This window comes from Ictalurus punctatus, chromosome 8 (genome assembly GCF_001660625.3).
Source record: "Ictalurus punctatus breed USDA103 chromosome 8, Coco_2.0, whole genome shotgun sequence".
NCBI classification, from domain to species: domain Eukaryota; kingdom Metazoa; phylum Chordata; class Actinopteri; order Siluriformes; family Ictaluridae; genus Ictalurus; species Ictalurus punctatus.
In genome coordinates, this window is record NC_030423.2 from 17,387,567 (window position 1) to 17,413,834 (window position 26,268).

At 38.7% G+C, this 26,268-nt stretch overlaps 2 protein-coding genes across 6 annotated transcripts in view; both read right to left on the reverse strand.

Moving 5' to 3' along the window:
• Positions 1–727: 727 nt before the first annotated feature.
• tnnt2d (troponin T2d, cardiac) lies at positions 728–8,654 on the reverse strand. The gene is made up of 12 exons (XM_017474608.3): positions 8,520–8,654; positions 8,216–8,272; positions 7,398–7,405; positions 7,142–7,166; positions 7,004–7,061; positions 6,800–6,916; positions 4,955–5,032; positions 4,742–4,855; positions 3,146–3,258; positions 2,576–2,666; positions 2,091–2,128; positions 728–924 (listed from the first exon to the last, which is right to left on the reverse strand). The coding sequence occupies exons 2-12, from the start codon at positions 8,251–8,253 to the stop codon at positions 888–890; spliced, it is 717 nt and encodes a 238-aa protein (XP_017330097.1). The 5' UTR covers positions 8,254–8,272; positions 8,520–8,654; the 3' UTR covers positions 728–887.
• A 231-nt stretch (positions 8,655–8,885) lies between these two features.
• The window catches only part of cald1b (caldesmon 1b), a 35,571-nt gene continuing 18,188 nt past the window's right edge, over positions 8,886–26,268 (reverse strand). The window contains exons 3-18 of one of the 5 annotated variants that reach the window (XR_008396921.1): positions 24,275–24,412; positions 21,683–22,154; positions 21,532–21,570; positions 20,684–21,430; positions 19,033–19,074; positions 18,847–18,914; positions 18,319–18,577; positions 17,569–17,706; positions 16,634–16,677; positions 16,446–16,521; positions 16,211–16,351; positions 15,751–16,110; positions 13,161–13,229; positions 12,996–13,035; positions 12,155–12,188; positions 8,886–10,041 (exon numbers count right to left, since the gene is read on the reverse strand). Coding sequence is in view for 4 of the 5 variants with exons in the window: in XM_017474603.3 (XP_017330092.1) it covers positions 10,028–10,041; positions 12,155–12,188; positions 13,161–13,229; positions 15,751–16,110; positions 16,211–16,351; positions 16,446–16,521; positions 16,634–16,677; positions 17,569–17,706; positions 18,319–18,577; positions 18,847–18,914; positions 19,033–19,074; positions 20,684–21,430; positions 21,532–21,570; positions 21,683–22,154; positions 24,275–24,412 (2,641 nt within the window). In the remaining variant the exon portion in view is untranslated. The remainder of the gene's footprint in view (positions 10,042–12,154; positions 12,189–12,995; positions 13,036–13,160; positions 13,230–15,750; positions 16,111–16,210; positions 16,352–16,445; positions 16,522–16,633; positions 16,678–17,568; positions 17,707–18,318; positions 18,578–18,846; positions 18,915–19,032; positions 19,075–20,683; positions 21,431–21,531; positions 21,571–21,682; positions 22,155–24,274; positions 24,413–26,268) is intronic. The other 4 variants (XM_017474603.3, XM_053682390.1, XM_053682392.1 and 1 more) reach the window with 4 other exon arrangements.

Consider the following 26,268-nt stretch of genomic DNA (forward strand, 5'->3'; position numbering starts at 1 on the left):
ACAGATGTTTACATATAATCCACAAGACCCAATAAGAACTATATTTACACAAATGAACCAGTTCAAAAGTTTACAGCGTCTGTGTTTATGTTTTGTGATAGTTGTTCATGAGTCATTTGTTTGTCCTGGGCAGTTAAACTCTGTCCACTGTTCTTCAGAAATCCCCCAGGTCAGGCACATTATTTACTTTTCCAGCGTATTCTGCATATTTGACCCCTTTCCATCAGTAATTATATGATGCTGAGATCCATTTATGATCTCTCTCTATTTATTTATTTTAAATTATTAACATTTTGCAGATTCTGCAAGGCCTATGTAAATTATGACCTCAACACCTTAAATTTGTAGCAAAACTAGGGTCTGCATCCTCATGTATTTTTCACAAGGAAAAGGCAAAATCCCCGTTTTTGATATCCTACACCATTTATATCTCCAGACGGGTGACACGTTAAACTCATCCGACAGCAAAACAGAGCCAGCATTTTCCTCCTGTTAATTAGTCACTGTAATCTGTATAATCCTGAGAGAAGTGAAGCAGGGTTTTGCTGATTTTTTTTTTTTTTTTTTTTTTTTTTACAATAGATTTCATTTAATGGGTTTATGTGACTTCTATTCGTTTTTTAAATGAAGTGCTGCATTGTGTATCTGAGGGTCATTATGTTCTGCTTTGTACAGAGATGCCCCCCCCCCTTTTGTCACAATACAAACCTCTAGTGTTCTGACGAGCCAAGGTCAAACAAACCGTGCTTTATTTGTAATGCCAAGTAAAAATGTACAGTTACAGGGTTTGTTATTCTACATTCAGTTACATAATGTTTAATGACGTTAACAAACCCACAAAGCAGTACAGCGCACAAGACTTTCCCGTCTTCAAATTGTCAGCGTTTCTACCTCCTCCTGCCGCCCTTGCCTCGTCCTTTCGCACTGCGGAGAGACACAGAGAGAGGACACTAAGCTGATGTAGGGAAAGTAGGAGTGCACAGAGAAGACAGGTGGTGTACGGTATGTACTGTCAGCTCCCTATTACGTGTTGCTTCATTCCATATGTAGGAAAGTTTAGGATTAGTACTAGTCAGCGTAGTGCTTTAGATTATTTATTTTTTTTCAATTAGTATCAATGTGCTGATAGAAAACATATCTTAAGATGTGATTATATTTGGTCAGAAGGTGTTGATTAATTTTCTATTACAGCAGCTCTGAGAGTAGTTCTGGCTGTAATTGAAATCAATTCAAAGTTTCTATTAATGCAATCATTTTAATACATTATCATTTCTATAGTAACAACTCGTTCAAGGTAACTTGTACTGGATGGAGGATGTTCCACATAAACAGATTTAAAAGATTTCTATAAGGAGACGTTTGTTTCAAGTACCCCTCACTGCAGAACAAAAAGTCCATGGGGTGGAGTTGGACCTGGTCTAGCTCCTCCTACTTGGGAGTGGGAGTGGAGACAACTTGTTGTGTTTCAGTGTCTTAAATGTGTTGCTTTGTTCTGCACATAAGGGGATATAAGGGTTGGGGTTAAACTTATAGGAGGAGCTAAATTAGACACAGCTCCACCCCCTGGACTTTATGGTTCTCTTCTTTAACGTTTTTGGATGAAATCTGCAGTGTCAGTTGTTCCTCTAAACATTTTCCAACATGGCTAAGTCTGCAAGATGGAGGGCTTTGTGGTTTCTCTGTAACATGACAAGCTGTGTTGTTTTGTCTTATTACTATAAGTTTCACGGGAGAGGAAAAAAAAAAAGAAAGGCTGGTGAGGGAGCGACCGTTTTATATATAGTTTATATAACGTGTGAGAACATGATCTAGATTGTTTTATAAGCATTCCATAACATAAATAGATATAAAGTACAATGCGTCAATCGTTAATAAATTAGCAAAAGTGTTAGTAAGTTGCTGTGGTTGAAGAGGAATAAAACACACCAGGACATGCTGTTATTAGAAAATAACCAACTTCAGGATGATGATGGTAATCACCACACTGTTGTTTATTATTTTTCTTGTGTTTTAATCGTTATTTAAGATAAAGTTGATTCATTCTGTTCCCCAATCCAAAGGGGATTTAAAATCTCCTGCCAGACGCTTACCTCTGACTGTCCTGGACCCGAGCAAGAAGTTGAGTGATCTGCGAGACAAAAAAAAACAGTAAGAAGACAAAAAGGACAAGTCCAAGCTCCTCTCAATGCCACATGATTTAACCAGATTGAACCAAGAGCTTGTTTTGTATCAGTGAGTCATGTAAACACCGCCCGATTCAGATTAAGACAATATTCCGATTCTCCAAATTCTGATTCCGCTGGAATATGCCCGTTTGAATCGGAAATTTGTTGCATGTAATCACATCTTATTCAGAAAATCCACTGAAAGGAGATATTTGCGCATACTCAGTTCGCAAGGGATTGTGGGTGCTAACAGATGCTTAGCTGTAGACTAGGTATTTAGGCTTACAATCTACAACAACCATGTATACAGGAATATTCCGATGCCTGTACACACAAACATCGTATTCGGAATATGGACCTTAAACGGAATTCAATGTGCATGTAAACGCATTTATTGTGTTTTCTCTTACATCATACTTCTGACGTTTCAGTTTCTCAGCCAGGTCATACTTCTCAGCCTCCAGCTCCATCAACCACTGCCACAGCTCACTGGCTTTATCCCTGTACACACACCGAGAACATGGTGGTGAAGTTCTGTTGAGTTCTTTCCAGAAAAGTTGACAATAGGATGCGGGTACAAGCTTTTGTTCATGTCAGTATCACAGCTAACGAGTGCGTAATGCTTTGGGAAGAACAAAAGTGCTGTATCCGTAAATGTAGCACTACATATACTATTCTGTACAAAACTGCAATATGTATTATGACACATACTGCAGTGCTTTTGGGAATCCAGATGTTGAGGGCTAAATTAAGCTCTTAAGACAGAAAGAGATTTAACGAAATCTGGGTTTAACTGCATTTCCATGATGATGATGGGAGCCTCATATTATAGCACATAACTGAACGGTTCTTTTTCCACATACAGGAATAAACAATTTTTTTTATTTCACACCTACTACTGTCTTTATGTCTTGCACTGTACTGAGCTGAACTGCTTAAAAAAATCTTTAGCTGTCAATTTGGATTTATAGACATCATACTTGAGCTTGTCCTCACTGAGATGATCAACATTTAGAGGCTTCCGTCTCTCGGCCAAAACCTTCTTCTTCTTCTCCCTCTCTGTCTGCTTCTTGCCTCCTTTGCGACCGTCGCCCTGAAAATCGTTATTAGACATCATTATGTATGTGTTGTAATACATTATACATCTTATATACACAGATGGGTGACAAATGAAAGGAGGAAAACGGTGGCTCTGTGGCACTTTTACTCTAGGACAGGTAAATATTAAAGGAGCAGTATTTCCTGCAGCTGTAATGTACATGTGATTACCACAGACAAGAATTTCAATCTTTCACTTTTTCAGAGAAAAGACTTAAAGTTTACTTAAAACTCTAAAAAGTCTAAGGGCAGCTGTTTAAGCAGTCAATAAACATTTATGCTGAACAATCATGAATTCTCTATTCATTGATTTGTTCACCTTCAGTAACTGCTGAAGAGGCCTCCATGGTTTAAAAAAAAAACACATAGCAAAAGTGCCCTCTAGTCTGCCCTCACAGTGCAGAAAACGTGATCAAGTTCTCTCTAGGGTGCCGTAAAGAGAATCCATGATCCAATGATGAGGTGCCCTAAAGGGTGCCCTTTTAGTGGAGAAAATGAGTGCCCTATATGTGAGAAAATGAGATCTAGTGCCCTCTATGGTGCCGTAATGTGTGAGAAAATGTGATGAAACCCCTCTAGAATGCCCCTATGTGCAAAAAAACACAATGAATTGCCTTCTAGGGTGCCCTTCCAGTGGAGAATACATGATGTAGTGCCCTATAGGATTCCCCTACGTGCAATGAAAGGATGCCCTCATAGTAAAAAAAACAAACAAACAAAAAAACACCACATAACCCTCTAGGCTGCCCTTACAGTAGAGAAAATATGATCAGGTGCACTCTGTGGTGCTGTAATGTGCAAGAAAATGAGACAAAGTGCCCTCTAAGGTGCTTTTCCAATGTAGAATACATGATACAGTGCCCTATAGGATTCCCCTAAATGCAAGGAAACGTCACTGGTTATTGAAGATGCCCCCATGGTAAAAACAAACAAACAAACAAACAAACAAAAAACACCACATAAGTGCCCTCTAGGTTGCTCTTAGAGTGGAAGAAATGTGATCACATGCCCTCTATGGTGCTGCAATGTGCAAGAATACAGGATTAAGTGCCCTCTACGCTGCTCTTCTTGTGGAGAACATATGATGCAGTGCTCTAAAGGGTTACCCTGCATGCAAGGAAACATGATAGAATCTTACAGGGGGCCCTTCCAGTGGAGAAAATGAGTGCCCTATATTTGAGAAAATGAGATGAAGTGCCCTGTAGGTGCTCTTACTTGCTGTTTAAAAAACTTTTTTTTTGCTTCTGCCCATCAGACATCTTAAGGCAGCACTTCCAAACTCTATTAGTGTTTCTGTTTTTTGTTAGTGTAACTGTAGACTTGAATTCTTCAAGTCTTCACTGTACATCAAAATGTATTGAAAATATTGTATGTGATGATCATCAGTAAGTTATACAGTAGATGCAGTGATAAATAATAAAAAGCTGGATTATTCCTTTAATGATTTTCCCAAACAAGTGGAATTAAAGTCTACTCACTCTCTGCTGAATGCCTCCATATTGATGAGTCTTGTTGCTTAGAGCCTTCTTTTTCTTAGCATCTTCATCTTGCTTCTTCCTCTGTTCCTCCTGCTCCTTTCTTTCCTTCTCTTCCTGCAAACAAATTTATCTTCAGATGCTGTTCACCAAATTTATTTGATACACTGGACTATGATATTTTTTATGATATGAAAGTGCTCAGGAGTAACTCACAGCGAGTCTGGCCTGTCGCTCCTTTTCCCTCTCTGCTCGGATCCTGTGCTGCTCGGCCCTCTCTGCACGCCGGTTCTCCTGAACACACACACACACACGTCTTACTGTCCTTGCGAGGACCTTCCATCGTCACAATTATTAATGCTGCTAATTAATGAAATGCTACACCTAACCCTACCTTTAAACCTTAGGAACCAACACAAGACCATGTTTACTTTAATTTACTCAGTTTTTGTAAAGAAATAAAAGCCCTTTTCCTCATGTGCACCAGCCAAATGTCCCCACAAAGTCAAAATTCTCATATATCCCTTTCCTTGTGAAAACACACACACACACTCACACACACATACTACAAGTGGAGTAACCAGTTTAGGAGTGCATCCAATATGAATGATGAGGACCCAATTAAACATTTGTTAGCAGAATGTTTTCACAATGTTATGGTTCTAGAAATGAATGTTCATCTATTATGTCCTCTTGCTGTTCTGAAAGCATTTTCCTGTAACACATTCCATAAATGTTCCTCTGGTGTTGCAGCAACATTTCAGTTGTACAGTAGGAACGTTAAGACCGCGTATTTATCGCAGTAAGTGCTTTATCCTGGTCAGGATCATGGCGGGATACGAAGTCAATCCTGGGAACACAGGACGGGAGGCAGGAAAATGCACTCGATGAAATGATAGTCCATCACAGAGATTAACACTAATGCTTCCATAATGCTAGCTCTTTACTTCTATTAAGATTGTGAAGCAGATCATCATTACAGCAGATGATTCACACCATTGCAGGAATGTTATTTTTGGAACGTTATAGCTTAACCTTCTTAGAACCTACTGAGTGCTTATTAAACACTCTGATAATACTGTCGGTTAGGTAGAGAAGCATTTAATTGTATACTGGAAGATCCCTGGTTGCATATCCGGTGCTACATAACATGCACCTTAAAGGAAAAGTCCGCATTGAAACGTATTACATTTGTTTAGATCGAAATATTTATGATTTGTCTAGAGATTTGTTAGTTGGTGCTGAGGGGCACGATGGCTTAGTGTGTGTGTGTGTATCTGAGTGATTGTGCCCTATGATGGGTTGCCACCCCATCCAGGGTGTCCCCTGCCTTGTGCCCCGAGTTCCCTGGCATGGGCTCCAGGCTCCCCACAACCCTGTGTAGGATAAACGCTAATGAAAATGCATGGAAATTGGTGCTGTATTTTCAATATTCCCATGAGTAGTTAGTGGTTGTCTGCCAGGCCAGGGGAACACTGCTAGTGCAGTTAGAGTGGTGTTTAATAGCAGGAAAGAATTTCAGTGATTCAAACAACAACAACAATACAAGATCTTTTTTTTCCACTCACAGTTTTACAGCCACACTCAATGTCATATTGCGTGGTAGCGTAGTAGTAGGTGCAAACACTGGATTCAAATTTCCAGCAACACAAATTTCAGCTGTGCTGAGTTACGGTAGAGACTTGACTTGGCTAGAGACCGATCTATGAGATGATGAGTGCAATGCCATGGATGGTAGTATTAGCAAGAAAGTTGTAGCTCTGGAACCTGATCTGTTTGAGCAGAGTGTACAGATGAGGAGGTGAAAGATCTGGATAGACTAAAGCACTAAAGCACTGCTGCATCACTCTCTTCAGGTAGAGGTGGAGCAAGAGCTTAATCCCACTGCGCCACTCTCAGCGTGCAGTCGAGCAGCATTGTGGGTAATGTAGGAAACTGTTGACCAAAGTGCAAAAATAAATCTTGGATGCTCTTGAAGGTTATGTCAGTTATAAACACTAATATGCAAGTTGTTCAGTTTTTCATTTAACCCCCAAACTGTTATAAACCTGAAACACTCACAATCCTGTTAACCAACGCGATAAGCTCCTCCTCCTCTTTCTTCCTCTGGACAAAGTGAGCCTCGATCAGGGCCTGCAACTCAGCCAGGTCCTTCTCCTGACGTTTACGATGGATGTCCTAAAACACACACACACACAGAGTTTGGTTCTTATTAGACTGGTTTTTCTATTTCTAACATAGGATGTCCTAAATGTCGAAACTTACATCAAAATCGACTTTATCCCCCTCAGGAATTTTTGGTGCTTGAATATTCTGCATAAACCTGTAAAATCAGAGCTCACATAAATGAATGTGTTCAGACACTTCACCTTGTATGCCGTTAAAGTCTAAAGAGGGACTCACTTAGGTTTGGATTTCGAGTCGTCCACTAAAACAAAACAAAAACAAACCAAAAACAAACAAGCCGTGAGAAATATTATATAAGTAGTTTGAGTTCATGCCAGGGTTCTACATGCCAGTTTGGAGGGTGTGCTCAGAGGGTAGTTTGGAGGATTGGACGTCAGGTTTATTGAAGAATAAAGATGCAAAGGCACATTTCTCACATGCACACCATTTATTGTTATTGACTATAAGCCAAATATGTTAAGTGGAACCATACCTTCCTCCCTGTTGGAGAAAAAAAAAGCAAAAACAAATAGAAACAGTGGTCATGTTATTACTCAGGAAATTATGAACTGTATATCTATTAGTCAATATTTACATACTGTTCACATTTGTTTAAGAGAATATCCGCACTTATGGAGAGTCAATTTAAGGCTTTTTTTTTTTTTTTTTTTCTTTTTCTTAAAGGAAAATATAAACTGTAAATCCCCTTCAAATCACTGAGACTGTAGTTAAATATAAATTACTGTTATTTCTGTTGCTCTCTAGACTACTTGCAAATTCTCAATGCAGTATGTTTCTTGTGTAACTTTACAAACTTTCGACACAAAATAAATATTAATTAAACTAATCCAAACTTAATTAAATTTTTTTTGACTAGATATTTTTTTGCTGTGATTTGTTTTTTCGTTTGTTTGTTTGTTTTACAATGAAAGGTTTCTACCTCTGAAATTTGTATCATGCAACAGTCCTGCAAGTCATGAATGACAAGAATATTGCTATATTTTGTCCAGAAATTTTTTGTCCAGAGATTAAATTTTTTGGGGGTATAATGTTGATTTTTATTTTTATTTTAATTATTATTATTATTATTATTATTATTATTATTATTATTATTATTATTATTGCTCATGGTATTCTCATATATGGACAATAATATTAAAAGATTATTTTTAATATGTGATATTTAGGAAAAAATCTAAATTCAAATTTAGCAATTTTAAGTAATAATAATAATTAAAAAAAACATCTATAGAACCTGGATTTGTTTTTAAATAATTGTTGCATGAAAGTGTTAAAGAATGAGCTACTCACTGGACCTCCTCCTCCACAACCTCATCAGTGTCAGCCATGTCTGTTTGCAATTACTACCTTCAATACATGAGAACAAAATACACAATACACACTCAAATTCACCTAAATAACCTTACATCAATCAAAAGCTTTTCACAATTTCAAAATATGTATGTCTAGCACATTTAATTACAAATCGCAAAAACACATACAAAAAAATCTAGTGAAGAAATTCCAACCCAAACAGAAATTCAGTCATCTATCAGTATAAAAACATCATGTTGTACAATAAAAAGTTAGTGATGTGAAGTAGAATTAATCTTACTGAGCTTCCAGAGGAGAACCGGCTCTGATTTGGAGTGTGTCGTCGAGACAGGTGGGCCCTGCCGTCAAAGTTAACACACTGTACACCATGTGATCAGAACGCCTTTCCACATTGGTGTGTGCTGAAGGCCTTGGTCTATTGTTAGACCGCACAGGACTTCCAAACATGAATCAAAGAAATTCTAAAACCTCACATTCTGCTTGTCTGACCTTTTTTCCCCTCCTGCCTCTCGTTTGAAATCCTATCTGTGAGAATGGTTAGGATTCATATGTCTCCTCTATTGTAGTCCTGAAGTTCAGATCTCGAGTGTAAAATGGCTGAAAGGACAAGCGATATGACATAAATCAAATGAAGACAGAAGACAGCTTGTAACGAGAATCTCAATAATCGAATTTATTTGTTGCACTTTGGTACATGATACAGCCAGGACACTCAAGGACATTCTTTTCTAAATTAGGAATCTCATTTAATAAGGCACAGATCATCCAAGATCGGAATTCGCAGTGCTTGTATAGCTGATTTGCATTTTGATACTCAGAGGCTGGTTTAAATGTGACATGTGCTAATAAAGCATGATGATTTGCATACTCTATAATTCACAGAGAGACCAGTAACCTGATAACAAACTATTCTGTGAAAGAAAAAGAAAAAAGAATCATTCAACCTTTAAAGTGGCTAGTATGGCAGCATCATATTCAATACTGTGAATACTGTGAATACTGTGAATGCTACATTGGGCCTAAAAGCTGATATTTTAGCAGTACTATGCAATGCAGTGATCTGAAAAAAAAAAAACCAAACTCTGGACAAAAGACAAAACTGGACATCATTGTCTTCATTACACAGGTACATTTAGCATGATGCTCTGAAACAAATGTTGTATTGCTTGAAAGATTAGTGATTACCACTGACACTTGTGTGAAAATACAGCAAGCATCCCTACATTTTTGGCAACAAATTTACTCTATAAAGCACACAATACAATAAAACACAGAACCATGCACGTGGACCCAGTTATCACCTCATCACTTATTGGATTTGATCAGAATAATAAATGGGTGGGAAATTTTACATTTCCAAGAGGAAATGAAATAACTTTTTAGGAACCATCTTCGAAGAATGTAATGCGGTTGGGATTTTTAATTGCGGAAACCATTTTTCCTGGAAGTGAGGAACAATGCAAGAACCTGGTGGTCAAATGCTATACGCCGATTTCCATCTTGCTCACAATGCAGCTTTCTCAGATTTCTGTCACTGTCAAGTGTAAATGCATGTGGTTAAATTCTCAACAGATTAAAACCTAGATACATTAAATGACCAGGTGTAAACAGGATCTCAGATAAAGGCGTACACGTGCTTGTGCTGTTGTTATGACATTATTTTTTTGTAATTATTCCAAGCATTATAATTTTTATTTTATACACAACTGGAGGATATTAAAGTATAAAAAAGTATGCAGTATGCAGCGATCTTGTCTCGTTTCAAAAGCTCATTGTTTGCTTTGGTGTTTACTTCCTTGTACCTGCAGAACAAACAAAGAGGAAAATGTTACATGCTTTATTAAGCATGCCTGCAATTACATGCAGATCAAGTAACCCAGCCACCTTGATACTGTTTCAGGACGTGCAGATGATTCGTGCACCATAAGGTCAAAGCTCACACAGGTCAATGCCAGTGTGATGGACAGAGCACTCTTTAGAAATATCTCACCTACCTCTGGTGACGGAGAACCTGAAAATTTGATCAACAACAACGGCTGCCTACAGAGGTAGCACACCGACCTCGGGTATTTATAGTGGGTGATATTAATTCCAGTGAGCAGTATATTGTATATCTCATCCAATCACAGTGGTAACACACATGGCTGTAATGCAGCATTAGGACAGCTGCAGCGGGGAATGTGATACGTCACTCGCTGCAGCAGTCTTGCGCTGCTCTGTGTAGCACCGACGTGCTCGACCTGCCACTGGTCTGCTATGTTCCATACAGACCAGGAGGCAAGGCCATGTCTGTAAATATAGTGCTGTGTGGCATTCAGAGCAGGACACCAAGATTTACATAGACTGGAGTGTGTGCTGTCTGCCTGTTAAAGATGCTCCAGAGACTTTGTTGCTGTCTTGCTCTGGAGCATCTTTGTGTTTCAATGACCAAATCCTTGAAAATGGGTCATAGTATGATAACTGCCAATGAATCAGTTTTGTTGCATTATTTCCAGAATGGAGGGAGATGAAAATCCATCCATCCATTGCTCATTGCAGGGCATAATCACACACTATAGACAACTTGGAAATGCCAATCAGTCTACGACTCGTGTCTTTGGACTGGGGGAGGAAACCGGAGAACCCGCAGGAAACCCCCGAAGCATGGGGAGAACATGCAAACTCCACGCACGCAGGGTGGAGGCGGGATTCAAACCCCCGACCTCGGAGGTGTGAGGCAAACGTGCTAAGCCAGCATGACCTCTTTTCTGTAAACCTGACCCAAATCACTTAGCCTATTTGCACATCAGCTTAAAATATGAGGGATTCTTTACACACCAGTCTTTTTTCAACAATAAATTTACAATCGAAGGAGACCTTTTCTAAATATTTTTTGTTGGAAGGAGTCTACACCGTCCACACTTTGTAAAGATCAGAGGTACAGTAGGTTTTCTTCAGAACAGAGGAGTTTGTGGTTCTTCATTAACAAACTGCATTTCTGTCTGTCTTATTAATTTACTAACTGTTATCAACCGTATTATTAAACTACATTAAATACATTTTAGAAAGAAATATTAGTACTATTTTCATTAGCCCCCCCCCCCCCCCCCCCCCCCACACACACACACACTTAATAGTCGTGATTTCCCTTTCCTATTAAGGAGTCATTGTAATAAGTACATGTACCCCAACTGAAAATCACTGATGTAGGCGATACCAACTTCAGAGACAATAGGGGCAGTCAAAGAGTCAAATCCGAGTCAGTGATTCACAAACAGGATTATATGAGTATATAAGTATGCTATGTTCCCTAATGTCTCTGAAGTTTAATATATATATTTATTGTATTGATTTATTTTTTATCTAGGAATTTGCATGTGGTGTACATTTAATTTAAGGTAAAGCTAAAGCAAAGATGTATCAGTGGTCCTTAAAGCCCAATTATGCACCTTAAATAGTTTTTCAAGTTACACTATATTAATGCTTCAACATGAAAGATATATACTAATGGTACCACCTCAGTGAAAAACTAAAATACAACATGGTAACTTAATGTCTAACAGCTAAATGTAAGTACCCAGCCGACAAAAAAAGGTCCCCACAGCATCCCCTAAATGGCCTCTACGTACATCTCCCGAACGTTCGTGTGTAGGGTCCCCTAGACGTCCTACGGACGTTGAAGGGGACGTTCACAGGACGTCCAGCGGCCAATCGGGAAGCTTAGGAGACTTTCGCTGAAATGTACACATTCAGTAATGTTATGCTTTACGTTATGACTCTTATGTCCTCGGAACGTCCGCCAGCGAACGTTAAGTGGACGTTCGCGACGTCTCGGGGATGTCCCCTGTTTGCTGGGTAATAACAGTAGACAGGAAGTATAGTGTCTAGTACTATATACAGTATGCATATATTATTAAAAAAATTATTTACACTTACCATTAGTAAACGGTGTTGTCTTAAGTCCAAACCCCTTGAATTAATACAACACAAAAAAGTGTCAATAAGTAATATACAATAAGTGTGAGTGTAACAAAATGCTCATCATCACAGCACTGAAGCATCACTGCACTGCATTACAATATATTAATGCTCAATATTTTCAACACAACAGCAAGCATTGTGGCAGTGCTCCACAAAGCACGTTACACACTGAGCAGACATGCTTGTGTGAAATAGTGCATGTGTTTGTTTATATATCTGTATCTGTGTGCATTTCTCTGTAGCCTGATGTCTTCAATAAAACGGTGATGGTTTTATGATAATTTATCAATCTTTGGTGACTAGGAAGATTCAAATAAAACTGAAAAACATATATACACTATGTGGGCTGTTTTATGATGAGAAAAGAGGCAGGAAGCCACAGCACAGCACTAAGCCACAATACTGTGGAATTATCATTATTTAGTATTAATTAAAATATAGAAGCATATCCTCTGTATACTGTACATGTTTAATGTTTAATGTTTCTATCGTTGCAACAATCGTGTAAATTCTGTGTTCTAATAAACATTAAACTTCATATAAAATTACCCTGGCTCTTACACCTCCACTCTGCTCACTTTGCTTCTCTAGAACTCAATTAAAAGATCTTGTATGGTAGCACTACTTGTATTGTTCTCCGCTTGATATATCACTTTGCTCATATTTCCTCATTTGTAAGTTGCTTTGGATAAAAGCGTCTGTTAAATGAATAAATGTAACTGTAAATGTAAACTGATATAATATATATGTGAAATGATGCAGTGTTGTTTTCCACACTTCTGCGGTACATACTTACGTCATTAACCTTTCCTCCAGGCTTTGTATCAGTGATTTTGCTAAGTGCATCAAATGGGATCAGCATTAAAAAAAAAAGCAGACAGAAACCAAAAATGGGTTCTCCATTTTTGTATATGATGTGCAGCATGCAGCAGGATGAACACACGTGCACAGCTGTGCTTACCTTGGAGGGGGTGGAGCCCTTGGTTTCCCACAGGCCGCGTGTTTTAGACACATCAGTCGGCTTTGGTTCCTACAGGACACACAATAAATTATTGTATCACCATCAGGTTTCAAGCAGTGACACGTTACTCTAAGGTCCACAAAGAAACATATATTAATACTTATAATATGTAAAGCTTTTGTAATGATGAATAAATACATGCAGTAGTTCTTATTGAATCAGAAAATAATAAAGAATACAGTACATTAGCAGCCTTTGACTCTTATATGACTAGCTATTAATAATCATAATAGCTAAGTATTAACTTCTTGTTCATTAATTCTGCGAATTAATACCATGACTTACGCAATTATAATACACCGTACAGTTTTTTGTACACGACTGTGAGTTAACGAAAATGCCAGTCTATTTAAGTAAAAAAAACCCTCACATTTCACAATGCAAAGTTGCTTTGAGATCACATGATCCCAATGACACCAGCGCTTTATCAGTGTATATAAATGGTAATGATGATCTTACAGGATGTCGATCCTTTCAGTCACACATAAGAACTGTAGCATATGCTAATAAAAACAATTATTAAGTCCAAAATTTGCTACAGCTGTGACTTTAAAGCCCTGTATTATTTATATTTCTAATATATCCTGTGTTAGGTTTTAGTTTACAATCGGAAAACAAATATTCAATTGTGCATTTTAAACGTGCATTAGCTTATAATTTGAGTTAACCTAGATTGTTATGTTTTTAAAAAAAGACTTTTAATAATGTAAATGATTTTTATTAATACTGTAAATCATGATATTAATGAACAGAATGAGATAACAAGATGTTAATGATGTGAATATAACTCACTTGGGTGTTAATGTCTATGCGTTGTTATTTCCTGATGTTTAAGGATTAGTGCATGTATTAATTCATCATTATGAAAGTATAAATATACTGATTATCTGTGGACCTTATGGTAAAGTGTTACCGACATGTCATACGTTGTTTTGTTTTTTCCTTCTCACATGACAGCAGTTTAACCTTCTCAGGACTGAGAGTTCCAGTGTAATACATGCATAAACCATTAGAGGGTCCTGCTGCATTATGTAGACCAATCGGTCTACATGTGTATGTTTAAACCGTGTGTATGGATTCACGTCAAGAGGACAATATACGTTTATAAGCCATATTGTCCTTATGGTGAAAAGCTATATGGTTCAAATAAACAGCAGATTAGCCTTAGCTAGTCCTGAGAGAGTTCCAAGTGGCCATTAATTTCATAAATGTATAAGTCTAGAGACAAGCTGATTAATAACAGGGTTATTTAAAAGGAATTTCTCCCTGGTTTTATATTTCATTTAGAGCTCATGTATCATGTCAGAGACTGAATCTCCGACGAGACTGTCCTGCTGTGGACATACAGTGTGTGTGTCCAGACTGTGTGTCATTATGATCAATGCTGTTGTGCTACAGGTTCCAGTTACTCTACTCTATAAGAGTCCCATTTATTTCCCAGCAGCTCATATTTGCTACAGCATTAAGTGCCTCTTCAGATCTGATCCCAAATCTGGTAAGAGCAGCTTAAAATAAATAGGACCCAAGTGTGACTTATAGCTGGAGAGGGAGACACTCCTAGGAGAAAGGTTGGATAACTGCCACAGGGCCACGGAGGGGGAAACGCTCCAACTGCCTGACCTGAGACTGACTTCCACACACATTATCATCTATCCTCATTTTAGTGCACTATGGGCCCGGACTCTTCTCAGGTATGAAGAGAAGAAAAATAAATGCTCATATTAAAACGATGAAGTTTAAAATCTTATAATAGCTACCTTTTCTCAGAGGATTTCGGCATTCATCATGTCCACCAGGTGGTGATACATAACCATGATACGTGTTCATTGATTGAGGAGTCTTTACTCCTATTTAGTCTTGATATAACAAAAATGTATTTTTGTTCATCACAGGGCACCATGCACACACATTCACATACACTCGAAGACACAATTTACTGTAGCATAGCCAATTCATCTTGCCTTTTGGACAGAGACCCTGGAGGAAACCAGAGACCCCAGAGGAAACCCACACGAACACAAGGAGAACTTGCAACACTCAACGCAGACTGATGGTACCGTATACCATGGAAATGGTTTGGGACCTCAATTCCACATTCTCGCTGTGGTTGCTGGGACTACGGTTGCTGCTATGGCCTTAGGACTGCAATTACCACATGCAGTTTTGCACAGTGGACTAGTTCAACAAAACAGACTTCATATAAAAGCCATAATGAACTTTCTTTTACTTTCACACTATCCGTTGTTACCCAGATGAGGACGGGTTCCCTTCTGAGTCTGGTTCCTCTCAAGGTTTCTTCCTCAAATCATCTTAGGAGGTTTTTCACCATCGCCACCGGCTTGCTCAATAGGGATATATTCACACACTTAAAATCTGTATCCTGTGTTTATATGTTTCTGTAAAGCTGCTTTGAGACACATTGCTAAAAGTGCTATACAAATAAAACTGAATTGAACTGTGATGCCTGAAGACTGAATAGTTCAGCTTAATAGATTTAAAATATAATAATAATAATAAAAAAACTACTCACAGGTTTGCCTCCTGCAGGTTTTCCTAGTGCTGGAGTCTTCATCTCTGGGGTCTTTTTGTCAGTGGGCTTTGTTTCAGGGGTCTTTATATCCAGAGGCTTTTTCTCAGTCGACTTTGTCTCAGTGGGTTTCAAGCTCTTCGGTTCGGGCGTCTTTGACTCGGTCTTCTTCATCTCTGCCACTTTCGTGCTCTTCATTTCTGGTGTCTTCGTCTCAATCGCCTTCGTCTCAGCAGGTTTCACGCTCTTCGCTTCGGAGGTCTTTGTTTCTGGTGGCTTGGTTTCAGGAGTCTTCGTTTCTGGAGTCTTGGTCTTCCAGCTGTTGATGCGACCTGTCACTCCCGTGTTCAATCCAACTGTTTCCTGTGTAGACAGGATGGGCTGCTTGTTATTTACATTGATAGATTAGCCGTCATCCGGCTTTATAAGGACAGTAGCAGCTCATGCACACTGTGTCATGTACCTTGTTGATGGTGGCAGGACTGGCAGGTCCTGGAGCAGCAGGGCTCTGCACATTACCTTTCTCCCACATGCTCTTGATGCTGCGCATTCCCTCTGCCACAGGAAGGTCTTTAGGAGACTTAGGTGACTTCATGTCTTTGGTCTGGACAAGAAACAAATTATATACAAGAATTATATGCAAAGAGTCTACAAAGAAACAGCCATATGTGTTTTCACGGGCAAGTTTTCATTGGCACCTGAACAGCCGAGTTGTACTGCTCCAGCCTGTTACCTATCTTACACACCATTGGAGTGTGTGGCACTTTTACCGTTCTAAAAAAGGTTTAAAAAACAAAATATCAGATATCATTGAATAGAATATCATTGTCTCTATGGTCTATTAAGCTATTAAAGCATATTATAATGTTAAAATAACGCAACTTACATTTTTTGGGCTGACTTACTCAGGAATTCAGCTTTCTCGCCGATCTGTACAAAATAATACAGTAAGAAATACAAAGGTGAAATCAAAAATGAACTTAATTTTTCATTTTGCATAGTTACTAAACGTTTGATCTTGGCATTAAACTGGATCGATTCATTTTAGTGTCAAAACTGTCAATGGGGTTCTTTGTTAATGTCCAAACTAATGTCCTGAAACTGCATGTATAACCAAGTTTTATACCCAATAAATGGTAAATGAATATTTAGAAGACCATATTACATTAAAAAGCACTGGTACATCTTGATTCTGACTCTGATTGGTCAGAACGTGTTGATGAAGTTTTTATCACAGCAACTCTGACAATAGTGCCAGCTGTAACTCAAATCACAGGTTTAAATGCATGCATTTGTTTTAATACATCATTGTTTCTGTTACTCAGCTAATGCACAAAGACTTGTAAGGCCAACTTTCGAAATAATCTGTCTAATAATAAACGTAACAAAGAAAAGTGTATAGTCTTGGATATGCTGACGTTTTCTGTAAGGAGATGTTTTATGGAAGATATTAACATTAAAGGAAGGAGTCTGCAGTGTCAGTAACAGTAACAGTCAGTTTTCAGCTATTAGAGAGTTTTCAAGACAAGACAAGACTTTGTGATTTCCAGTTTCACAGAAACATTCCAGTGTTTTGTTTTGTTCTTGAGAGAAAAAAAAGAAAAAAACTGTGTTGAGGGCATAGCTGTTTATAGCTACTAACAAAAATGTAGTTGTTGACAAACTGCTGTAGTACAACAGGAATAAAATGCTTCGGGACATGCCCTTATTAGAATATAATCAACTTCGCTTCATGTCAGGCTGCATAAAAAGCACACAATCAACAAGTGTTTTAGTCCTTGTATAATTAACGATTATTATTGTGAGAAGTTGTCAACCCACCTTTGTTGAGGCTCCTTTTGGAGACAGACATTTGAACGGCAACTTGCCGTCTTCAGTAGACTCCTCCTTCTGCCGTTTCTTCTCAGCTGCCTCGGCCCTCCTGCGCTCGATCTCTTCTTTCATCTTCTGCCGCTCTTGCTGAAAAAAAAAGAGACAACATGAGAGAACTTTAAACTCTAAACTTTGGTGATTAGTTTCCAGGTGAAACTACAGGGTGTCCCAAAACTCTCCATACATACTGGAAATGAAAACTTTTTTAGCAAAATGTCTTCCAAAATGTTTCCTACGTAGTTTAGATTATTTATTTTTCAGATAGCCTTTAAGAACACCTTTGACAAAAGAAGAACGTATTGAAATCATTCTCATGGCTGGATCAGAAAGCTGTCGCAAGGCTGCGATGGACTTTAACAGGAAACATGACAAGCACATCACACACAACACTGTTACCAAACTTATTAACAAATTCAAAAAGACTGGAAGTGTTGCGGACCGACCGAGAAGTGGACGTCCACGGACATCCACTGGCAAAGGCATAACCGGCATGGTGCCGGCAAACATAGTCCCCTATGTTTTCAGACTTTTGGGACACATCCTGTATGATTTAGATTTCATTAAACTATGATATTAGTTCATGGTCATTGTGCTACAGTGTGATATTTATCAGCCATGTCAAGGTTTCTCAAGGTCTTAGCCACAGGACATTGACTTTCCTCTTTAAAATTTTTAACAGCATGTCTCTACAGTGTATACCTCCTCCTTGGCCTTCTTTTCCGCTTGCTCCTGTTTTTTCTGCTTCTCCTCTTCCTCCAGGATCTTCCTCCTCTCCTCTCTCTTCTTCTTCAGCTCCTCGAGCTCAGCCTCAGCCGTCTGCTGTTTCTGCTTCATCTTCTCAAACTCCTCACTCTCCGTCTCGTTCCTCCGGCGCTTCAATTCCACCAACTTCCGTTCGGCCTCCTGCTTCGACACAGGGTCCAGCTTCTCTACCTCAGGAGATCGCAGCCCAACACGGCTACACACACACACACACACACACACACACACACACACACACACGCATACAGATACATGTAAACATACACATTTAACACAACTCAAGCAACATTTTGAAAGCATATCAGGCTACCAGTCAAATAAGGCACTTAAAGATGCTATATTGACAAATTCAGGGGCCTGTTATAGTCTGTACCGACTAAACTATGATGTAATCTCTCTCTCTCTTTTTTTTTTTTTTTTTTTTTTTTACCTCAGAGCAGAACAACTGTAATCAGTTAATCATACCCGAATGGCTTCTCGGGTTTCTTGAATTTAGAGGTGTCCTCTTCATTCTGCTGCCTCGCTGATTCGTTCTGCTCAAATTAAGTTACAGCAAAACATGTAGAAAAATAATCTTCAAATAATAATACATAATTTCACATAATGATAACTATTTGAAAATGCCAGGGACCCAAACCAGACTCAGCTTACTTTGTCACGTAAAAAGAATGGTTTAGGCTTTTCCTCCACAACCTGCAAGTGAAAAAAAAAGCATTAAATAAACAAAACAATGTGATTCAGTGAACGTACTGAATCTACTAAGGAATTGGCAAAACAAGGCTATGGTCTAATGCCCCAAGAATACACTTTAGTTTCGAAGATTATTTGATGATTATACTTATTATTTACTGATTATTACTTCAGCAATAACAGACCTGCTTAATTTTTGCCATTCCTCACTAGGATTAGCAAATGTGATAAAAGCATGCTTTAGATAAATAAGCACCAAGACTGCAATATCTCTGATGCATATTTTCATTGCAGACAGCTCAGTGTTTGTCTACCTTCCTGTGACCCAAAATCCTGCTGTATATTAGTCACACACAACAAGCAAACACCGTAGTAGCACTCTCACCAAGCCATACTCAAAGGAAAAATCCACCCGGAAAGATTCACATATCAAGTTTTATAAATAAAGTCTGTAAATTAATTATCTTCTATTGTACAAAAGATTTATTTTACAATGAAATTTTGAGTTGACTCCCATCCATCCATCCATTTTCTGTACCGCTTATCCTACACAGGGTCGCTTATTCCGGGGAGCTGTGGGCAGAAGGCGGGTGAAAACTTGCCAACCGAGGGCACAATCACATACACACACACCCATTCACACACTATGGACAATTCAGAAATGCCAATCAGCCTATAATGCATGTCTTCGGACTGGGAGAGGAAACCGGAGTACCAGGAGGAAACCCCCGATGCACGACGAGAACATGCACACTCCATGCACACAGGTCGGAGGTGGGATTCAAACCCACAACCCTAAGAGTGCAAGGCAAACGTGCTAACTGTGCCCCCACCGAGTATACTTTTTTACTTTTCACTTGGTTAACAGTTTCCTACTTTACTGAGAATGGCATGCCCTCTGACAGTGTCACCAGTCCGATTTGACCCTTGCTTTAGCTCTATCTAAAGCTGAAATAGCAGCACTTTAGTCCTTTAGTCCTCCTGATCATACAGATCACCTTCCAAAGCTTCAATATTCATGCTAATACCACTCTCAACATCATCATCTTGTAGATCATTATCTTGCCAAATCGAGTCTCTGCCGTTACCCAGCGTCATATAGCTGCATTGCATTCTGGAAGTTCAAAGTCTGCTGTCCCCATTACGTCTAATAATTTCTCATTAATATGATGTTGACCATTGCTGCTGAATGGTGAATCAGAAACTCTTGCACTTTTGATTTTTTTAAGAGCTAACAGTGAAACATCAACAGCATTGCAATTACACTAGAAATGTCCCCATGTGACATCAGCAGGGCAGGCAACAGCTAATGTCTCACAGAAATAACAAAAATACAGTATCGGCAACACAAATTAGCTGCAGAATAGCTAAACACTTCAGAAATATTTCAATATAAGCATATTTAATGTGTTTCCGGGTGGATTCTTCCTTGAATAGAACTTGGTATATAGCAAAAAAGTGAAGAAGGTGAGTAAATATGTGACGCTGTGTTCATAACAAACTTGTGATCACACCATGTATGGAAAACCATAAAACGTGTAAAAAGTCATGACAGATGACATGACTTTATCTGTGATCTGCAAAGCCTAAACCCAAGCTGGAAGGTGAATACCTCCTGTGGTTTAACTTTGTCCTCAATTTTTGCTTTGGATTTTTCTTCTGCCTCCTTCTTCCATTTTGGTTTTTCTTCCACCTCCTTCTTCAAAACTGGTTGTTTCTCTTCAATCTTCTTTGGTGGCACTGCTTTCTCCTCTACCTTAACCTTCACAGGAGGCTTCTCCTCAGCTTGTTTCTTTGGAAGTTCAACCTTCACCTCTATTTCCCTCTTTGACCTATCTGGCTTATCTTCAGGTTTTTTCTCCAGTATTCGTGGTTTCTCTTGTTCTTGCCTCACTTTCTCCACAATCTTCTTCTCCTGTGGTTCAGGTGTACCTTCCTTTACTTTCTCTACTTCTTTCTTTTTTGGTGCAGGCTCAAATGTGTCTTTCTGCGGTTCCTCTTTTTCCTTCTCCACTGAAGGCTCAATTATTTCTTTTGGAGGTTCCTCCACTTTCTTGTTCACCAGAGAAGGTTCATCCTGAACCAGTGACACTGGAGCAGCAGGTGTTTCACATGTCTCTAACGGTTTTTCCTCCTCCACAAGCTTTTCTTCCTCCTCCGTCTTAGATATTACAGGTTCCTCACTGACAGCTGCCTCGACTTTTTCTTCTTCTCTTGTAGGTTTGACCTGACTCTCTTCCTTTGATAACAAACTTCCATCTTTAATCTCTTTCTTTTCTAAATCTGTACTGTTTAAATCTGTATCTGTTTTCTCCTCAGCCACACTGTTTGTACTGACAGACTGATCTTCACCCTTTTCCTACAAAATACAGCAAATCATTTGTACAAGTCTATAATGCTTATAAATGCTTCCAATTTCCCATCAAAAACAAACAAAAATCTAGGTTAGCACAACCATACCTCCATTGTTGACACTTTGGCTTTTTCTTCAGTGGATCGCTATAGAAAAATCCACAACATATTCATTATTTACATTCCTACTTCATACAAATCTAAAAATCAATTGTAAAAAAAAAAAAAAAACAAACTTTCAGCTCTTTGAGGAAATAACCTGTTCTCTGAGGTAGGATCTCCGGGGCCGCTCTACTTCCTCCTCTTCCTCTTTCTTCTCCACAATGTCTTCTTGAGTGTCTTTTGGTTCCTCTGAAGCTGGTTCTGCCACAGGTTCCTCCTTTACTGGGACTGTCTCCTGAACCTCCACCTTTGACTCCTCTACATTCTCGTCCTTGTTCTTTTCTTCCTTCTCTGTCCAGGAGTTGGTCTCTGAGGATGGAACCTCATTATTGGTAGTCTCCTCTTCTCTATCCCCGAGACGGCTCCTGCGGCTTGGTCTGTCCTCACTGGTAGTGATGGTGGCTTCTCCATCAGTGATGGTGGGGTCAAACTCCTTTCGTCTCTCCAGGGCTTCCCTCATCCTTCTCTGTCTACGCTCCTCACGCTTGGCCAGCCGCTCCAGAAGAGCCTGATCATCCTCGCTAGTGGCAGGAGCGGTAATCAATGCTGATGAACCTGTGTCTGTTACACTGAAGAGATATGTATGATACACTATGTAAGATTATGAACAGAAGATATAGCTAAATATTGCATACTGTAACTTCTTAACAGTGAACCTACACTCACCGGTCATGCCTGTACGACTCCTCATTCATGCAATTATCCAATCAGTCAATCATGTTGCAGCAGCGCAATGCATAAAAGATATCAAGTGCTTCAGGTAATGTTCACAGCAAACAACGGATTGTGATCTCAGTGACACTGACAGTGGCGTGTTTGTTGGTTAGTGGCGTTTCGGTTGGTCGGAAACACCTTGTTGATGAGAGAGGTCAGAGGAGAATAGCCAGATTCATGTGAGCTAATGGTACAGGACAGGACGCTAACGGTAACCTAAATAACCACTCTTTACAACCACGATGAGCAGAAAAGTGTCTCAGAACACACAACACACTGAAACTTGAACCACATCAGGTTCCACTTATGTCAGCCAAGAACAGGAGTCTTGGGCTACTTTTCTGTTTGATGTGAACATTAATTGAAGCACTTGACCTGTATCTGTGTGATGTCATGCATTTCACTGCTGCTACATGATTGATTGACTGATTGGATAACTGCAAGAATTAGCAGAGGTATAGGTGTTCCTATTAAAGTGGTCAGTGAATGTATATCAGTATGAAAAGTTGTAAACTGATCAAAGGCTTGCACCACACCACCCTGTCACTGCTTCTAAGTACTGGAATGTTTTATTCCTTACTTCAGAGATGCCACTGATAACAAAATTGCAAAAAATTAACTATGTTAACAGCTTACATACAGGCTCGTCAACCTGAGGTATGAGAATCATATTTTCTGATGCTTAAGCAGGTTCTCCCATTGATACTTTTATCAAATATTATCTTGTAATAGCCTTGCTGTATGAGATTGTACCTGTTAGCATTGTTGTACGAGACTGTAGCTGTTAGCATTATGCTATGAGACACTACCTGTTAGCATTGTTCTATGAGACACTAACTGGTAGCATTGTTGAGATCTGTGAGACACTACCTCTTAGCATTGTTCTATGAGACACTACCTGTAGCATTATTTTATTAGACACTACCTGTTAGCATTATTTTATTAGACACTACCTGTTAGCATTGTTGAGATCTGTGAGGCACTATCTGTTAGCATTGTTCTATGAGACAGTACCTGTTAGTATCGTTCTATGAGACACTACCGGTTAGCATCATTCTATGACAGTGGTTTTCAAAGTGGGGGCCGCAGCCCCTTGGGGGCCGCCAGGGGGCGTCCGGGGGACCTCAACAATTTGGCCAGGCTTGACAAACTGTGTGGAGCCACCAAGCCCATCCCTCCCACTAGTATGTTTTCTCTTTCTCACTCTCAGTCAACCACACACACACACAATCAATTTCTAATGTAATCTATAGATGTAATTATTAATAATAAAAAAAAAGGGGGGGGGGGGGGGATATATTCAGACATCTGTATTTTTAATGTGTTTTAAAGACATCTTGCAAAAGGGGGGCCTCGGTCAAATGTTAATGCCATTTGGGGGGCCTTGCCCTGGAAAAGTTTGGGAACCCCTGTTCTATGAGACACTACCGGTTAGCATTATTTTATTAGACACTACCTGTTAGCATTGTTAAGATCTGTGAGACACTACCTGTTAGCATCATTCTATTAGGCACTACCTGTTAGCACTGTTCTATGAGACACTACCTGTTAGCATTGTTCTATGAGACATTAGCTCTTAGCATCATTCTATTAGACACTACCTGTTAGAATTGTTCTATTAGACACTACCTGTTAGCATTGTTTTATGAGACACTACCTGTTAGTATTGTTCTACGAGACATTAGCTCTTAGCATCATTCTATTAGACACTGCCTGTTAGCATTGTTCTATGAGACACTACCTGTTAGTATTGTTCTACGAGACATTAACTCTTAGCATCATTCTATTAGTAACTACCTGTTAGCATTGTTCTATGAGACACTACCTGTTAGTATTGTTCTACGAGACATTAGCTCTTAGCATCATTCTATTAGACACTACCTGTTAGCATTGTTCTATGAGACACTACCTGTTAGCATTGTTGAGATCTGTGAGACTGTACCTGTTATCGCTGTTAAATTTGACCACGCTGTACCTGTCAGTGCTGTTGAGTTCTTTGGCAGTGTTACTAATCTCCTCGTTCTCCATGTTGCGCAGCCTTTCCTGTCGGGCTCGTCTCCTTCTCTCTCGAGCAGCATCTTCATCATCGTCATCAGGTTTTAGGTAGCTCATCCTTAACAGACAGCAAGACAGTTTAAGCCAAAGACCATGGAAGAAGATGAGTTATAAGCTGTATGCTGAATAATGGCATAACAAGTGATTAAAACAAACAAAAACATTTAGATACATTTAACATTTAGTGCTGTGAATGTGTGCTGGTGTCATAAGCCTACGTGCTTGAAAAAAATCTTACAGATCAAAACATTCCTTACTGGTATAGTATGAATTAATGCTAAGAACATTAGCAAAGTGATTTAGGCACCCTACATTGATATGATAGTTACTTCATACCTACAGCATAAAATTCATATTAATAATAGACTTTTTTTTTTTCTGAAGTCACAATTATTGGTGCCCCTAATTCTTAGGAAGCAAAACTATAACCATGTTCCTATTTATATTTTACTTTATTAAGTTAAATGTATCAATCTAAATGTTTAGGAACACTTAAGCAGACATCCATGACTTCCTGTTTCATTGGAGTATACATAAGAGGTGACAGAAACCAAATTTCAGTCACTCCAGTCATTCATCAATAAAGCATATATATATATATATATATATATATATATATATATATATATATATATATATATATATATATATATATATATAAGTAGATGACATAATAATAATAATAATAATAATAATAATAATAATAATAATAATAATAAATCACTTGACACAATATTTTTTATTCAATTTCTTTATTGATGCTAAATATTATTATGTGTAGTATTATTATTATTAGTAGTATTATTATTCACATTTAACATATTCACCACACAGTACTGGATAAAGACCAGGTCAGGTAAACATTCCTGCAGCTAAACTTGATGAAAAAGAAACAGGCAGAAAGAAATTTGGATAGTTAGAATGGAAAGTCCCTTTTGCATGCTAATGGTGATTTATGTAAATAGTTCAGCCAAGACATGAGCCAAATTTTGCCCAACAGCCCTGTTCTGGGAGCAGTTTCTGTTCCACTCTCTCTCACTTGCACCAGTTCAGTTCAAAGAACAAACCATTTAATCCTACTTCCACTGTTTAACCGATATGGTCTGGCCTCAGTTTGCCACAACATGCCAGTGTTTAACAGACAGAGCGTGTTTGAAATGGCCCATTGATAGAGGATGGGGATTATTTCCCCGTTCTCCTCTTGACTTCCCCCGTGCCGATGATTTACAGATGTTGTGGATGGTGGAAAGATCCAAAGCAGAGACAACAAGCCTGTATATTCTTTCTGATCCCGTCTTGTGGGTCAGGGATTTCCAAACTGGAAAGGTCTTCTGAAGATACAGTCAGTCATGCACATCTGTGTTTTTGTCAAAAAGTTTTCTCTAGAATGATTTGCAATGTATCATCTTGTCTTTGCATGATTTGCATCTGTCAAATACACAATGTAACACAAATCAGATGGGGAGGGAAAGGAAGAAATTTAAAAAACAGACTGAATCTTATTAAAGTCGGAGTAATATGTGGAATTTCTTTGGCCTGAGTATTATACAGGGTGTCACAAAAGTCTCCAAACATACTGGAATTTTTCATACTTGGTTTATATATATATATATATATATATATATATATATATATATATATATATATATATATATATATATGTATATATATATATTCTTCAAATAGCCTTTTAGAATGACAAAAGAAGAACGTATTGAAATCATTCTCATGGCTGGATCAGGAAGCTCTCGCAAGGTTGCGATGGACTTTAACAGAAAACAAGGCAAGCACACAACACTGTTACCAAACTTCTTAACAAATTCAAAAAGACTGGAAGTGACTGGACATGGTGCTGGCAAACATTGTCCCCTATGTATTTAGACTTTTAGGACACCATGTAGAGAACCTCCTTAC

Excerpts from the sequence above, each read along its gene's own strand:
- tnnt2d (XM_017474608.3), bottom strand. The coding sequence starts at position 8,253 with ATGGCTGACACTGATGAGGTTGTGGAGGAGGAGGTCCA. Across the intron at positions 6,917-7,003 it reads GGGATAAAGTCGATTTTGAT|GACATCCATCGTAAACGTCA; the intron begins GTAAGTTTCGAC and ends TGTGTGTTTTAG. Across the intron at positions 5,033-6,799 it reads TCGCGTTGGTTAACAGGATT|GAGAACCGGCGTGCAGAGAG; the intron begins GTGAGTGTTTCA and ends GTGTGTGTTCAG.